Source organism: Phaenicophaeus curvirostris, chromosome 1 (assembly GCF_032191515.1).
Source record: "Phaenicophaeus curvirostris isolate KB17595 chromosome 1, BPBGC_Pcur_1.0, whole genome shotgun sequence".
NCBI lineage: Eukaryota > Metazoa > Chordata > Aves > Cuculiformes > Cuculidae > Phaenicophaeus > Phaenicophaeus curvirostris.
Genome location: NC_091392.1, coordinates 71,346,371 through 71,364,833, shown reverse-complemented (window position 1 = coordinate 71,364,833; position 18,463 = coordinate 71,346,371). Strand labels below are relative to the sequence as shown.

General features: G+C 38.6%; 1 protein-coding gene across 13 annotated transcripts in view; it reads right to left on the bottom strand.

Annotated features, from left to right (window-relative positions):
* SOX5 (SRY-box transcription factor 5) overlaps positions 1-18,463 on the bottom strand; it is a 638,339-nt gene that overhangs the window by 46,187 nt on the left and 573,689 nt on the right. For all 13 annotated transcript variants that reach the window (XM_069862326.1, XM_069862339.1, XM_069862334.1 and 10 more), the window contains one exon: positions 12,666-12,812. In XM_069862326.1, coding sequence (XP_069718427.1) covers positions 12,666-12,812 — 147 coding nt within the window. The remainder of the gene's footprint in view (positions 1-12,665; positions 12,813-18,463) is intronic.

Genomic DNA, 18,463 nt, shown 5'->3' with positions numbered 1-18,463 from the left:
AGACTCATGACTTCCTAACAGACTTTCCCTGTGAATTTGAATGAATCGCTCATTATCTAATCTTCTTCTGCACACAGTCACTGACATCTTTGCAAAGTCATGATAAAATGGTACCAAATATAAATTTTAGTGTCTTGCACAAGTGCAAATGGCTATAGAGAATACGAGGCTACCTATCTGTCTCAATTCTCTGCTTACAAAGTTGGAGAAACTACCTCCTTTCATCTATGAAAAGGGTTTCTTCTATACAACATGGGTATACATCATATATATGTTTATCTGACTGCATGGGGACACTACTATTTACAATTCTGTAAGTTTAATAAGTACTATTGACATTATATAATTACCCTAATGAACATATTAATCAACCATGATAATCATAATTCAAACCAAAATATATTATAGTTCCTTCTTTTTATTTCTTACTGTCAGTACTGAATGCAGACCACAAGCTGAACAGTGTTGAAGAAGTACTCAGCCACCCCCTGGTGAATATACTTCAGACCCTGCTCCTGATTCACACCAGCAAAAATGAAATCACCATCAGGACCAGTGTCAGGGCCAAATTGCTAGCAGGCACAATGAACCACTAATTGCTGGATTCATTAGTAAGACTCATAGTTTGTCCCCATGAGACGCTGAACACTTTCAGCTCCTTTTAAAACCTATCATCTTAGAAATTAAAATTAACAACTACAAACTAGTATTTCTGTTATACTGTAGAAACCCAGCATGAATCTGAAGTCAGATCACAAGAATGCCAAAAATCTATTATGTAAAATTAGGCAGATTTTTATCTACCATTTTCCTGTTAATTCTGGAGAACATGCATGCATCCATACACAACAGATATTCCATGCTGTTCCTCAAGACTAAACAATTGGTTAAAATAGTTTTTGTAAAGCTGAAAGAAGACAACTGCCTTAAAAAATACCTTTCAAATAGCCCCAGTATCACACTGTTAAGATTGGCCTATTCTTTTCAGACGTAAAACAAATGTCTATTTAAGAACACATCCAAATGCATTTCCATCACTCAGCCAGAATACATTCACCTCCCAGAAGCTAACACTGTAAGAGATGGAAAGAGAGAGGGAGAGAGGGAGGAGACCTTTGGTCCACCTACTGGCTTCACTAAAGGCAATGAATTCAGCTCTAGCTCATTTCAAGTAGGTTCAATTGTGTCAAAGGTTACCCACAAGCTATTTCTTGATGATTTATAGCTGATGTCTACAGATCTCCTTTTATTTTAATGATGACTTCAATACAGACATTAAGACATTCTTTGTCTTCACAGAAGTATATGAGAGAGAAGTTGACAACTTAAAAAAAAAAATCCAAGAGGCTGATTTGCTATTTCTGAACAGGGCCAGCTCTGGGCAGTTTTTCTATCTTATTCTGGAAGAAAATGAGAGAAGGGGAAAAAAAAAAAAAAGCCCTCTTCATCCTTTTCTCCTGTATTAAAGCTGCTATGTTTTTGTGACTTATTCTGGGCACAAATCCTAGAGCACTGACTCAACATGTATGTCACCAGTTAATTACGAACAAGACAGGACACTGGGATACTTGGTAAGCATAAGATAATTTTATCGCCTCCCCAGTAATAATATGTATTTATATAGCATTATTTTCCTCAGTTTGAGCCCAGAGCAATTTACAAAGTGAGTCCCAAATGATACTATCATGGGAATCCTTTCACCCAGCAGTAAACTGTATTCATCTGGGGGTGAAGAACAGGAGCACAAGAAAATCAGTAGCAATACATACTTCAACCACTTGAAATTGAAGATGCCATGCCAGTAAACCTCCTGAGAGTTGCTCAAATATGAGATTATTTTAGCCTCAAAAGTAGTCCATGTGTGTGTGCACATGTGTCAGTTGGGCACATGAGGTCTGTGTGCATGTATGCCTGTTTGACAATCTTCATCTCTATCACCAGCCAAGTGCCATCAGTTTTGATGAAGTCCTCAAAAGTCCCACATCATTCATGTAGAGGGACAGTAGAATAGGGTAGGGGGATGTTCTAAGGTTCTGCCCTCAGGAGAAGACTCCAATGCCTACCCACACTTCAACAAGCACCAAGGGATCCCCTGCAGACAGCTATTCTACACCTCCACCCAGAGTCCAAATGAAACTAGGTGTCACCACTCCTGATACTCTGGGAGCATCTTGCGCTTTTTATAATGAAGGCAGAAGAGAAATTAGTTATCCGGTTTGTTCTGTTCTGCAGGCCTCTGTATAGCTGTGTTATTTTCTCACTCAGGCTAGCCAAAACGATGAGGTTCTTGTTTTCCTCACTTGCTAGCCCAAATTAACTTTAGTTGTTTGGTAAAACAGTGAATTTTCCAAGTATGGCACCACCACATCATTCTGTCTATGAGCTGCAGTTCACTAGGAGGACTCATTTTGTGTAGAGAAATAGATATTTCTAAGGCTGTAAAATTAAGAACTGTAAATCCAGACATGGAATTAAGTGGGCAAACATTCCCGTAACACCATTTTAGCTTCTGATATCATGAATGAAATGCTACTTGACATGCATTTCCTAGCCAAATGTACGTGTTGAATTTTCCTGACCCCAAATATGGTCTGTGCCTTTTTTGGAGAAAGATGGAAGCACAAGGTATCTGTACAGTTACGATGAATAATAAGCAAAGACAGATAAATTAATTCATTCCAGAGTTTTAATTGCAGACTCTGTTTTCAGTGGACATCAGAAACAAGGGTAGGAGTACCCAAGAAGGGAAAGAACATAATTTCAGAGAAGACTAAGAATATTGGAAACAGGCGCAAAGGGGAGTCATTCTGATTTCCAAGCAAAGCACAGAGAATAACCAAGTTTGTACTAGAAGGACTCAAGATTTACTGAGGCAATAAAAGCTGAATTCAAACACTAACTTACAGCTGTAACCTGAAGTCTATACAGCTCTTAACATGGCTAAAGACAAAAATAATCACTGACCTAAAATGACTGCAGTCCTGAGAGCTCTACCTTCATAAAGAAAGAAATTCACAAGAACCCAACACAACAAAAATACTCTCTAGAATTGCTATGTACACATATTTTCTTCCTAATTGTACACTGAATTAAAGCTGCTTTAGTAATATTGTCACTACATTACTTCCTTTTCCGGTACACTGCTTCATAGTTTTCTCTGGAGCATTTTGGAGAGGAATAAATGTACCCCTGAAACTCAACTTTAAGTAGCTTTTTGTGCCAATCTTCCCATGAATATGTCATGTTGGGTTGTGTTTGTCACTATGTAACTCCTGTTGTGTTCTGTTAGCTTGAAATCACGTAACGCGATGTGGCTGATTCATGACGTGACATGTCACTGCCTGGCACGTCAGCTGAAAGCCTGTATGAACCCATGTGCTACATCTCCATATACTCACAGCTCCTAGAAATGGCCCCTTATTTTACATCTACTAGCAGGTGCTGGCACATCCACTCAAAAAAAGTTTAAGAAACACTAATAACTGGAAGTTATATACTTGAAATACTTGAAGTTATATTCTTTCTGTAACAAAGCCTTTTCTCCAGCATTCTCATTAGAGAGAAGGTCTTCCCTTCCATGCACTCTGCATGTCAAGATACCGAGCGATCTTTTATCAAAGACTTTTTTCTTAACGTTTCCCCTCCTCCCCCCACCAGAGACATCAGTCACAGCATTGCATTAGCTTATCTTTCCTTTAAAAGCAGCAGGGAAAAACGTAGCAACTGAAATGAAACAAATAAACTAAACTAATTTATCAGTACTAAAAGTACACATTTAGTCTAGCTCCACTAGCGGATAAAAGCACATGATCGAGATCAAAATTTTAAGCTGGTTTCATATATTAACCCTGTCAAACTACATCAAAAAAACAAAACAGTTTGTTGTGTCAGCTTGCCTACCTCTGATGTTCTTTGGATGCTCTCAAATCTTGTCTCTGGATGCTACTGAAGCACTTTTACTGGGAGATACTATGGCAAAAATTTTTATTCTGCGGAGAAATATTTATGCCTTAGCAGAAATGCCAACATGAAGTCTTCCATGATTTGAGATTGAAAATTAATCTCACATGATTAAAACAGCAACTCATAGATTCATTTTGTTAGTGGCTTTCTACGCCTTTGAGATGCATTTACAGCAGCCTAAGTTTCAGGGTTTTTTTTAAAATAAGTTTCTCACATATTCACATGACTCCAGGAGCTGGGACTTTTAAGGAACCTATCCATTATAAAATCAAAAGATGTAACCACACTGCTTTGAGAAATGTGCGCACTCTAAAGTGATGATGCCCATATTATTTTTCTGAAACCCTCTTTTGCACTAGTTCATTTTACACTAAACAATTCAACTGCATCCTGTACAACAAATGCAGAGTTCTGAGAAACTTCAGTGAAAGATTTGCCAAGCACTTCATATAACTCTAGAGTCAATATTAAGACATAAGAAACAATTCAAATTTGTAAGTTAAACAGATTTCTTCTCTATTCTGCTGCTAAATGTTGCTTCAGCTATCCACAGCTACCAGGAATTACAGATTAAAATGCTTCAGATTAAAACATTTGTAGAACTCCCTTGTTCGATGGTAATCATTCGGCTGCAGGTACATGAATACCTACTGCAAAATATATTTCTTTGATGCTTAGTCTGAATTGCATTCTGCCTGAATGTGTCAAGTGGAGCTAATTTCAAATCTAGCATGTAATGTGGAAGCAAACCACCCTACTGCAGAGAAAGCAAGCAGTTTCAGGAAGCTGCTAGACTGATCACATTAGAATTTGATTCCATCATCTCAGAATTTACTTTCTGTGTTGAAAAGAAGTTCTACGTGTGGTAAAAGACGTCTACACTGCTGTCCAGTAGGCAGCCCTACCAAGTCAACCTATGCACTTTCCTTTTGATTAGTAACACGTACCACAAAATTCTGACACACTCAAAGCTGAAGCTGTAAAAGGAAAGATTTAATTCCTGAATTGAATCTAAATGGCACTGGTATAATGAAAGTCCTCTGCTTCATTTCAAGCTGCCTCCTAATACACGAAGCCAGTATATAGCTACAGTACTACTACTTTGCAAAAGCCTGTAATCCTGGAATAAACACATTCCTTGATATAGAATCTAACAGCTCAGAGTCTAAAAAACAAACCTCTGGAATAAAGGGGTGATTCCTTTAGAGGAATTTCATAATGAAGAAAAATGGAAATTAATCTGATAAGGACATAACTGGCTGGTTTTGTTATCCATATTTAACTTAGACTAATATAGGACCTTTAGTCTTGCAGTGCTGTGAAAGATGTATTCTGTGATACTTGGCAGCCCCTGGTGAAGAATGTGACATCTAAGCTGAATTTCACGTATTTCTCCTCACGGTTGGTTCCCTTTCCACAGAAGAAAGAACCTCTCCTAAGTATTTTCCAACTTTCCTCACAGAACAAGCCCACTCAAATGCGAGGATGACTAATAAAAACCACTGCAACCAGAAAAATTGAATTTTTCTCCATTTCGTGATGCAGCTCTGGATTCTACACTCCCTTGAAGTCCTTTTACTGCTATTCTTAGGGCTGTGTGGCCAGCTGGCAACATCAGCTCAGCAGCTGTCTTAGTGGCATTAAAAACACCTTGACACTGTTTTCTTGTTTGGGACTCTTCCAGTCTCTTTTTCCAAAATGCTCCTCGTTCTCATTCAAGCTCTTTGTTCCCAGTGACACTAGCTGGGCAGTTTGGCCAGAAGAGTTCTGCAGAAGCTGATGCTTAGGTATTTCTAGGTAACAGAGTAAGACACACAGCAGAAATAAAATGTCAAGTCCCAGCACTCCTGAATACTGAGGGATTTTGTAACTGAACCCAGCTTTAGTAGCTGCGTCCTGAATAATAGTGCTTGGTGTAATACTTGGTCTTCAATATTAAGCCAATGCTGCGGATCATTTAACCAAAAAAGAATGAAAACTACTACTTGCTGCCTACCCCACAAACTCTCCTACTTAGGAAAGGGCGAGTGTTTTAATTATTCATACAAGGTAAGGAAAGCAAGGAACAATCGTGAACTACTAAGAAGCACACATATGTGTTTGTCTTTACCACTGTGCTTTACGTCTCTGTTTTTCCCTATCTGATTTCTGAAGACCACTCTCCCAGAAATCCAGCAGTTTTGCTTAATTCATGTGTCTCACTTCTGTTTCACAATCACGGACTTCAGAGGGCTTCTTTTCCCCTCTTTTCTTTTCACTATATTTTCTTCTGAGTTTTCATTATAAAAAGTGCCGACTGAGCCTGACAAGGGTTGACTGCCTGGCAACTCTGCATGAGAGACAGGTTCCTGCCAGAGAGACATGATAACAGGAAACACAGCTGTGGAAAGTTAATCTGAGAAAACATCCTAGGAGCCCCTCCATGTATTTAATTTATTTTGAGGAAAGTAGGGAGGAGTGGAAGGCAGGAACAATACTGTGAAAGTACCTACTGCTGCTGCTGCTTTTTAGGTAACACTATTAACATTGTTTTTATTGTTCATAACAATCTATATTTTAGAAAAGAATATTAAAAGTTCCATTAATGCACATCACTTAATTGTGCTCCAGCAAATGGTTTAAAAAGTCATTGTTTATATGCTTGAATGTCACATATAGAAAGGAGAGCTAGGAAGAGGAAAATAGTCTCAAAGATTCTGTCACCAAGTCCACATTCCACTAATTGGGATTAAAAGTATGTGAATTAAAGTAAAAAGGTTTCCAGGTAAAGAAAGCAACAAGAAGGGACACAGACACTAAAGAAGTTGCATAGCATGAAGTAACATAACACAGATAAGGTAGACGAGGTCTTGGCTTACAGCTCCCTGCATCCATGCTATAAACTTTTCCTTCATTATATTTCAGCTATTTCTAAGCTGTTTGATACACAGACAAGGGGATTGGGAAATGCAAGCACTAAAAAATGTTTTGAATTTACTGATTTATACTGTTCTAGTGTTGTTATTCTGGTGTTGAGAAGTTTAATAGATTAATTTACAAGGATTTTTTTAATCAGTGGCATATAAATAATTGTGTCCAGCCTGCAAATTCTCATAAATAAGTCTTGCAAATCTTGGCGATAAACCTTTTGTAAACACAGTCTCTGTGTTCTAATAGGAATGGTGCATCTCGCATGACCTTAATGAGAACTCTTGTTCTTCACTATCAAATACCTGAGTACTCTCTTTAATGAAAATAAGAATGCCTTAATTTCCTGCTGCTTGGATAGGCATTCAGGAGCTGCTGCTTCAATGAATAAAGAGGACAGCAATTGCCATTAGTATACGAGGCCTAACATGTGCAATCGGTTAGTTTCAGACAGGTTCCTCTTCTACCTTCAGGGAAAAGATGGCCCCTTCTAACACAAGCAGTTACACCCTTTGATCAACTGTACAGAACCACGATCAGCCTTCTGTATCACACACCTGTCCTGTTTGTAGTCTAATTACTTCAGTGTTGTGCAGAACAATTATGTATCAAAAAAAATATTTCATTTAACCAAATAAAAAGAAATGTGGTGAAGAGGAAACACTAATATCCTTCTGCATTTGAATAGCAATGCATCTATCATCTGCAGAGCTGAAATTAAATACTTTCCTTTAACAAAAATCAGCAGTTCTGAGGGTACAGGTAAACTGTACACCTACTTATCAGATAGGTTTCTGCAACAGTGATAGTTTGAAGTGGTAAGCAAGCTGATGCAGCTATGTATATAATGGAGTTTAACATTTTCCCCAAGATTTCCCCAGGATAATTTTTCATATCCTGTGCTATTACACAAAAGAGAGAAATGAGTTGAAGTGAGACAAATATACCAAAGTTAACAGGGGTGCTTAGGATTTTCACCTAAAATGAAGTTCATGTTGACAATTAGCCTAAAGTAAAATCAGAAATATAATCTAGATGAGTGTTATTATTACCACGTCATTTTAGGGCCTTTTCCGTTCTCCTTCCCTTCAGACATTTTCCCTTTTTTTGTCATATTTTACCCTGAATCAAGAAAGCCTACCTGCTGACACTGGGTAGTCCCATCATCAGTTTTGTCTGGGACAGGAAAAACCCCAGCCAGCTCCCCATAGTAAATATTTTACTTCTTTTTCCTAATAACACAGCCTATGCTGTGTCTGAATTAAAATTTCTGTATCCAATGACTCCTATTGTTTATTTTGGCCCTGATATCGGATGCAGTTGGTAAGGAAGTCAGACCCAATTGTAGTTTCATGTCCAGTCTGCCTTACTTTGGAGCAAATGCACTGCTGGTCCCTTTCTATAGTATATGCAGGATAAAAGACAGACCTAGTGCATATCACAGCAATTGCAGCACCATCAGTAGATACTCCTCACAAGTGGAAGAAGTTCCACTGGAGAATTCCTGGCCATTCTAAGGCCAATCTGTGCTGTGTTAGAGGGGCAAGCTCGAAGTCTTCGACCATAGGTGACATGAAAAATTTTCAATCACTGTTTGCTTTGATGATCAGAGGATCAGATAATGTCAAGATAAAGTAGCATCTTCACTAAAGGATTTACTGATATCTGTCTGGATATTGCAGCTGAGGAGAATCTGATCATGTATATTCAACTGCTTGGTGCTGGTTTTGGCTTTTCTGAAACACGTTTCCTTTCCTTGTCACAACTCCCAGGTGCTACTGCTGAGCAAATAGTAACATCACTGCCAGAAGTATTTGAAAAGAACAAAAAAATTGATTTGGACAATCTGTGTGCTGTTGCCATTGATGGAGACACAACTGTGAGTAGGGTTAGGGCTGAGGTCATAACAAGGTTAAAAGAAAAGTGCCCAGGAATTCTCTCCTGTCACATTTTACACTGGATTGCTCCTGGTTTTCAGCAGACATTACAGACAATGCACTGTGCTCCATTAAATACAGGGAATCATTTAGCTACACTTACAAGCTACATTGAAAATTCACTCCAGAATTACTGTACTTCAAAGGCTACATGGAAAGGGCTAGAATACTGCATCACGCAGACATTAGATGCTATATTTATACATGTAACATAAAAAGCAAGGAACAAAGGCAGGAATGAACAGGGCCATGGCTGTTTACAAGCAAGGATGATGTTGCCATCCTTATTCAAGAGCATGATGCATCTCATCTGGAGTCAGTGAAGACTAGCTATCAGGTGAGAATCCCAGTAGCCTGGTAAAGGCCACTGCTCATATTCTCTATAACACTGCTTTTTCCTGTCTCCTATGTGGCTTTGTACAAGCAAGAGGCTTTAAGTTAATCACAAGATGAACCGGCAGGTTATTCTGCCTAGTCCTTATCTTCACCTGTGCCTGTCTTCTCCTAATTAGTTGGGAGTGTGTAACCACCTTGAACACCCAACAGAGCAGCATGTGCAAGGATTTACAGAATCAAAAGCAAAATGTGCTTAAGACAGACTTTGGAAATCCAGCACAATTTGGCAAACTTCAAAGATAGTTGCCTTTCAAATGGGTTGTGGAGGAGGCCTTGGTAAATTTGAATGGTATGATTAGCATACCGGCTGTTTTTAAAACTGCTCAAGAAGAAGCTGTGTTAAAATCCATTTCCGCAAGACACACGCATTTTCTTTTGGACAGGCTCCACTAGCTCTGTTTCTTAAATCAATTTTTCTGGCACAGATTTCTTCTTGGAAGAATGTACGACACCAGCTCAGTTTCCCAACCAAAACTTGACAGAATGTGTGCAGCACAGCATAATGGCATCTCTACTTCATGGCTTCTTAAAAGTTACAGTATAGAAACCTAGGAGTGAATTTGACTATTCCAGGTCACATCTGTTAAAAGGCGAGTGAGACAAAGAGAAGATGCCAGGTTAGTCCGCCCAGCACAGTGTTCAAACACTGGTGAGGGCCACTGATAAAAGAATTGCCAAAACGGGAGTTGCCAAGGTCTTAGAGGAGTTTCAGGGATGTGTTCAAGTCTTACTAGATTTAAAGGATGATCCTTGGCAAACTCCCCCTGATGCTTTTCAGCATTTCTAGAGCCAACAGTTGTTCCATCTGCTGCTGAGGCTGACTTTGAAGAATCCTTGCAAAGAGCAGCACACTAACTTTAACACCATACAAGAGGGAAAAAAAGCACAGCTTTTCAGAAGTGACCTAGATGTTTGCCAGTAGCTTGACACACTCTCAGGTAAGGCTGTCTCCTTGTCTCCAAACACTTCAGCGTATTACCAAAGCTGCGCCAGTGTAAACTGTGGCTGAAAATAGAGATTCAGCAAACAGCATCTATTGAAAGCTTGTCTAAGGCATTAACTGTTCATCTGTGGAGGTTTGACATATAGTAACAGTGAGAAAGACTACCGTGAACTAACTTCAAGAACCAAGTTGCTGCTGGGGATTTAAAAAAAAATATTAAAAAATGGCTGTGAAACACAGACAGATTCTCCCTGACAACAGCTTAAATAAATAAATACATAAAAATTTTTTGAACACAAGAAACTTTTGGAGCTATTGAACACAAACAAGCTTTGAAAAAGCAGAGGAGGGTCCACACAGACACAATGAAGGTGTTTAGCTTCAACACATAAGCTTCAGTTTCTGCCACTTTGACAGATTTGCCAGCATGTGTTTTCTGAGCCAGGCCATTGCACTATTGTATAAGCTTTATTCTAATTACTGTAGGCTCTATAAAGGTTTCTTTATCATTTAGTATTATAAATAATTGTGCTTCCAGGCTGGAGTTCAAAGCTCAGTACAGCATTCGCACACCACCACAGGCAGGTCAGGTGACCTTTTTCCAATTCTCCTCTCTCTGGTGCTGAGGACAGACAAAGTGATATGTCTGTCATACGCCATTACCATTAGAACAGAATCTTGTTCTTTTATTACAACTGAACTCCGCCGGATTTCTCAGCAGGAATGCTAAGTGAAATCAATGTCTTGGATTTCCAGGCTGAGCTTGGAGGTCACAGCCACTCTATCATTTCTCAGCATTATCCTTTCTCTTCCTCCTGCTCTCTCTCTGAGCCTCCAACTGGCACACAGCAGATTGAAAACAGCATGCATCACAGGGCTCACGCTGCACAATTTTACAGCCTTTTGGAGCCCCCTTCCTTTCCTTGTGGCCCACTTTTTTTTTTTTTTTTTCCAATTCGCAAATAAGTTCTGCTTGTGTCCTACAGAACTGCAAGCCAAAGACACTGGAACACCTACAAATACGAAAAAGCAATAAACACAAGGGAGAACAGAGCTGATCTTGACAACTGCCAGTAAGACTGTTATGCTTGATATTACCAGTAGATATGTTAGACCTTCTAATTCCACAATTGCCACAAAATAAATACTGTGTCCCTTTAGAGCTCATCAGGCGTTCTGCTTGTGCACTAGAGATCCAAAAACAACAACAGAATTTTAAGTGAAGTGGATCTAGCAAGCTGTTAGCCACACAAAAAATGCCCTTGTAAAAGGCACAAAAATCTTTTGTTAACCATAGACATGATTTTTTGGAAAAAAGAACCCCAAACCTATCATTGAGAGCTGCATGGCTTTGTGATTCCTTGCTCTACAGTATATAAAAGAAGAGGTCAACCCAAGGATAAACTTTGAGAAGTCAGAAAGTCTGCACAGAGGAGGGAAGAAAGAAAACGTAGACCCAGAGCTTGATTCATTAACACAACAGCTACTGGTTCCACACCATCTATTTTATTCTTTGAACATGTATCTCACTGAGCTGACAATGGTATTATTTATTTGTCTGGCTATTTTTAATCTGTGCTGCTTTACTGTTAGGGTAAAAAGAAGACACTACTGTCAATTCACAGAATCCTTTCTGACATGATAACGGACATAGACAGCATGCTAGAGGACACCAACAAAAAGAAAGGACACATTTTTATCAAGTTTTTGCTGTCACCTAAATAGGATTGCTATTCCCCTGCATTCCTTAGCTAAATTCTTTCTAGTTGTTTTACAACACCTAAGATGTGCCATTCATTTTGACTGGTCACTTTTGCTCAGCTGTGGCATATGCTGAGCACATCTTCCACTGAACGTATGTGTGTCTTTTTTCTAGTATAACTAGCCACATACTGGAGGCATTATACAGATGTGACTACAAGCTGCTACTTTGACCTCATTTTTAAATGAGTATGGACTTAATTGCCCGGGTATGACCAAGATTACTCATCAGAGCCCACTGCATGACAGACGGATTCCAGCCCTTTTCTATGACACAAGAGACATTGCTTTGGAGACCTGCTCCTCCACAAACTCCCACTGAACCCCAGGAAAGAATCTGGCCGTGGATGAGATGCCCCACCACTACCCATCTGTTGCTGACACACTGCCTGACTCTGGTTTAGTGTTTTGACAGGAAATGACAGCTACGGGCTGGAACAGGAGCTGGTCACATTAGCATGCAACATATTACTGAAGATGGAAGAAACAGCAGTGTGATAGCCAGGACACTGCAAGGGAAACCATGGATCTTAGCTGAGGTGTTGTCTGTTACTGTGAATGAATGGTTGTTTGGTGTTACTGTGCTGAGGTTCTCCCACAGGAAAAAAATGGCACAACAAATATCTTCCTGTTTCAGGAAGCCATCCTGAGAACAAAGCTCCCTGCAACTGAGACCACACGAAACCATTCAGGAAAAAAACCCACATGCAAGCACCCACATTGTCAGAAACGTAATGCTGCAGGGCCTAGTACAGTACCTTGCTTTTGGGTGGAGGGCTGTTTGTGCTCTTGTCTGCATGGATGCTGGTAGGGGATATAGCAGCACCAAGGTTACTCTGGGGTATGCCAGGTATCTTGCCTCCTGGAGACACTTGCATCGCAGCAAGTTGGGCAGCATACAACTGCTGTAAAAACAAACAAAAATTGGGGGATGTATGGGGAGAGAGAGAGGAGAGAAACCGTCAATAAATAAATAAATTTTCCAAAAGTTCTCCTACTGCAGATTATGTTTTTTATTTAGCATACTGGTATATTTCAAGACAAGAATTGTCACCTCAAATTTTGTGACTCATTCCTCTGGGGGAGAAAGACAGACGTCACCATGAGAAATGTCCCAGCTTCCCTGTGTGTCCTGGGATTCAAAACAAGGAACAATCTTCATGGTTTGCCTGAGCCACTAGGCAATCTTTCCCTTCCTGAGATGACGTAGGCATAACAGCATCTCCAACAATAATATGCATTGATTCCTGTGAAATTCACAACATTTGTTACAATGATCTCTGTGCTACCATTTTATGTTTCTTTATCTTACTTGCTGTTTGCCTTGTCAGCACAGGCTGTAATGTGTCTGGGAAAGGGAGTACCAAAAATTTGTTTAGCACTTACTGTGAAAGCCCACCCCCAGTTGGATCCTGGGGAACTGCTACAATCACTAGAAATACACATGTATCAATGGCAATGCACAGTTCATTAGCACCTAGAAGCTCCAACCAAGATTAAGAGCCCTTTCTGTGACAGATGCAAAGCAAATACACAGTGGGAATGTTTTTTCCCCTTCAAAACTAAACCAGCAAGACACTTTAAACATATATTCGATTATTAGCATGTGAATACTTATTATCACCGTCATCTTTTTCAACACTACCATAAGAGTTCAACGGACAGAGGTCAAAGCAGAGAGAAAACAGGTGAACTGGCAAGGCCTGGAAATTCTCTTGACCTCCAAATAAAAAGTGGAGAAAATAAACATGGTGGACCAGGAAAACCAGCAATTGTTGCTGCTTTGCTACTCGAGAGAAATTCAAGTGAAACCAAATAAAAGTCAGATGTCTGAGAGTGCAGGTAATATGGTAAAACAGGCTTTCCCTCCTTGGTCACAGTATCAAAGACTCATACTATGCATTATTTGTGCTGTGCAGTACATGCGTAATGTATAACACTGAACGATGGTGCTCTCTGCCTACAAGTACTAACAGAGCTTCTGAGATGCAACATGAAAAGGGATAACATGCAGGAACATGGAAGGAGGTGTGAAAAAAAAAGGGGGCATCAAAATGTCTACTGTAAGAAAATATTGCTAGCGGTGCTTAGTTGTTTTACCATTATTTTTTGGTTAATTGTACATGCTGATAAAAGAACAAAAGTTAGAGTGGAGGGCATAAAGAAATGCTAACCCAAACCAACAAGTTTGAAAGAGCAAAGCGTGGATTCATTACAGGAGTGTTCCACGTGGAGCTGTGCAGAAGTTAGACACCCCTAACAAGTTCAGAGTATACAAGCCCTATGGCAAACACTAAACTTGTCCAAATGGGCAAATTTTACTGCTCTGTATCTTGGACAACCCCAGACACTGTCCTGTGGTTCCCCACAGAAACTCTTCCCTTCACCGGTGCAGAGTTCTAGCCCCTTCATATAATTAAAAGTAACTAATTTCTTCTCTTTTAGGAGTAATCAGGCACCAAGTTCTCACTTCTTTCTTTTTCACTCTTTCTGTTCTTTACAGCCATTCCATTTTTTCAGTTTTGAATATTTTCTATTTCTCTTCTTGACACTGATCACTGCTTGTTCCTTATTTTTCTGTACTTAATCACCATTTATCCATCTCTTTCTGTTTAGCTGCCCTCTCTTTCCCTACGATCCATTCACTCATTCATCCATCCATTCTCTCCTTGCCTCTTCCTCAAATTTATTTATTCATTTATTCTACATGTTATCCCCAGTGAGTCTGAGCCAAATAGATGCAAATCAACTACATATAAAAGTCATCAAAAACAATCCAGCCACAAATCAGTCACAGATTCAAATGCATGTATTTATCAGTTGAAGTTCGTATCCATTCACTCTTTCAAAAGAAGACTAAATCCAGCAGGGAGAAAGGAACAAGGGTATGTGTGAACCAGCGAAGAACTGCAGCAGGCAGTTCAAGGAAAGCCAAGTGTGCTTTATGTATGAATTAATGTATCAGAAGGGCAACTGTTGTTTAAGAAATAGGATACATGGCTAGGGAACAGCTCAAACATGATCAGACTCTAGTGACAATAGAGCAGATCTAGGGAAAGTTTTCCCTTTTCTTTTGCTCTCTATTGAAAGAAATGACAAAACAAATCAAAGCAATTATGGGAAAAAGACAAAACAAAGTGAAATGGCCATTAGGCAGGAAAGGTTCAAGCACGCTGCTAATCTATAGATGAGATATCAAGAGAACCTGTCTAGTGCACAAGTAAAAGTAAAAATAACAAAGTCAGATTGGACACTTAGCAGCCCTAAATCAACTGGAGATCACAGACATACAGGGACTGGTCTGTTGAGGACTGAGCCTCCTGGCAATTTCTGTGAGCCATTGGGGAAGACTTTTCAAACAGGATCCTTAGCCTGAAAAGTGCAGGAAATCTCTACCTCAGACATAGCTCTCAGCTTTCCATTGAGGTCCAAAGAGTAAAGAAAAAGCACCAGATTGTATGAAATATATGCACAACATGTTCTTCAAGAATCTGTACCATTTTACTCCTGTTTAGTGGTCACTGAGAAATGTGTTAGGAGCCATGGTTCCTCCTTCCAGTATTGTTATCAATCACCTTTTTGAAAATGCATGCAAAGCCAATGATGACTGGCATGGAGAATGAATTTCCATAAGCAAAAGCCCAGAAAGAAAGGCATATTTTCACACGGTAAGTGAGATATATAGCATTTGAAATGCTATATATTACCCTTAGTTCAAGGACAGAAATACCTCCAGAGACATCTCTTATGAGTCAGTGAAACGCACAGTATAGCATGGAGTAGCCTAGAAGGGAGGGTGGAATAAAACCGATAAAGCCTTCATTCACGCTTTGTACAAACTTATGTCCTCCTTCTATCAGATTCCACATCTCACCTCTCATTAATTCATTTTGAGAATTAAAAACAAACATTAAATAAAATCTTATAAGAGGTCCCTTGTTAGGGTAACCTCTCATAAAGTTCCTTCCTGCAACACAAACCAACTATTCTACTGAAAAGCAACATCAGGATCAGATCTAAAGTGAAAAACCTACATTATGAAATTGCAAGACTATGAATACTGTTTAACCAGTAAGATCCCTCCTGTATTTCCCTCCCATTTCAAAAAAGGGACAGAAATACACAACACAGCACATGTCTTAGTTTGTCTATGTTTTTGAGGTTTGATGTTATTGACCTTGTCTGTTCATATTTAGTTTTTTTAGGACATGATGACCTTTAGCTTACACCCAAGGAAAGGGTAATGGTGTGACCAAGTGGTGTTACTCAAGACAGCTACAATTAATGCATAGACAAACTGAACTCCAACAAAAGCACATGGCTACCCCTGCTTCCTCAACCAAGTTTCACATTTTTTAATAGTGTATGAACTGGTCTGTGTTGAAATAGTCAACCATCATCTACGAAGTACCTTATACTTTTCATAGTAATAAAACCAAGACCTCAAAAAGTGCAATGAAAATGATATTATTTCTTAACACTACTGTATTACACTGTTCTTGATCCTCTTAATTTTTACCTCAAACAGAAACACCTCAAGCCACTTATGTTAACTTCAGCTAACCTAAAGGCTCAATCCTAAATTCTAGCACTCAAAGAGGTCATATAGGACTTTCAATCTACAGGGTGTTGATAGGTTTATTGTGACTCAGCTGAAATCAGTGAAGCACTACAGCCACAGACAAGTTTATTTTTGCTATACATACTAAATAAAATAAGGAAATTATTCTGCATTTAATAAGATAGATAATATTGCTTCAAGATGGTGGAACTGGGCTTCTAAAAAGCAATTAAAAAGTAACATTTATTGTTTGTTTATAACTAAATAACTGTTTCAGGTCCCCTACCCATGTGCAATATTGCATGCCATGTTAATGCTTTCTCATTAACCTCTTATAAAAATCTGTATGGAAGCAAAATCATCAGAACAAAAGCACAATATGATAGACTTTAAAAGAAGCAGCAGGTATAGTTATATTCATAATGCTGCCTCTCTGTTTTTAAGGTATTAAAAAAAATTCCTCCTTCTCCCTAGGTCACCACCTAAACCATTTATAATTCTTCCAATATATTAAGCAGAAATATTCAGCAGAAGTCTCCAAATGGACTGGCTCTAAGAGCACTTGGTTTGATGACTCTGTAGTACATCAATAGGAAAGCCTTAAGGTTAGACTGGCTTTGAAAACTTTCCCCTTGGGCATTGTTGTTACATGTTAACAATGCTCATTACTGCTTTGAGGGTACACTAAAAATGAATTCTAGTTCTATTAATTCAGAAAATGAGAATGAGATTTAATAGCAATTTTAAAAAGGGTTGAACAAAGTGTTAGCAATTACATAGGCACAGATAGCTGATTCAAGCACCTATAGGCAGTTGGATTATGGTATTATCTCTTATTAAAATATTTTTATTAGCGAACAGTAAAGATTAAGAGCTGTTATTAAAAAAAAAGAAACACAGAGAGATAAAGACAGGTGGTACTGGAGACAGTAACGGAATCAGTTACTGCAATAAATTTCTGATATAAACAGGATTTTCTGTGGAGTTACCACGGCAAAGAATTTTCAAACCATTCTGCTTAAATGTTTGAACTGCTGACTGATCCAACACTTCAATTTCTTTGTCATTCTGAGACCCACCATTAAAAATATACACATGAATGACCCTGTTCTTCATTTTCTGCATAATCTGGAGGAAAAAATGGTATAAATTGAGATTCATTCAGAACCCATGAATTTAATTTTCCTTACTCCAAATTTTATGTGTGTACAAGGCATGCAGTGTTTGATTATGGCAGAAAGAATTAATTAATTTTAGATGTTCAGGTGTGTATTTTATTTTTTAGAAGTCACAAGAAATTAGAAAGAACAAAGAATTCACTTAAACATTTTACACACATCCTACTGCAAGACAGGTTCTTAAAAGCATTGGCAACATAGGAAAAAAGATAACTATATAACTTAGAATCCAAGCTGCCCTCATCAGTGATTGGTAGCAATGCTTTCTAGATCTTCTATGAAAAAAAAGTTTTTTCATTTAGCTCCTCATTATCTATCTGAAGGGTACAATGCCAGTTTTCTTCTTATCTGTGTCTGAGTTTCCATCAAAGATTGTTATTCAAACATTTCAAGGGGTCACACTAATCTGTACATTCAAAACTTCAGCAAAGGCTTTAAAGTGCCATTTGTTTGCACCACCTGGGATATTTTCAGGAAACAAAGATAATATATGAACACAAAGTCAATAAGCTCCTTTAAAACCTTGCCCAAAGAATCCATTGCAGGGTGAATTTCACTCAGCTTCAGTGCTCGAGTCTGCTAGCTTTTACTTTAGGCTAATCTAAAATAACAACAATACAACTCTAGATCCTGATATTCTCTTAAGAGTATTTTATTTTATTTTATTTTATTTTATTTTATTTTATTTTATTTTATTTTATTTTATTTTATTTTAATGTTGTTCTTTAGAATTCTAAGCAGAGTTGGTAATTATTACTTTTCTACCAACTGTATGCCTTTGTCACACCCATTTTCTAACTAGCTCCCAGTGCTGAGG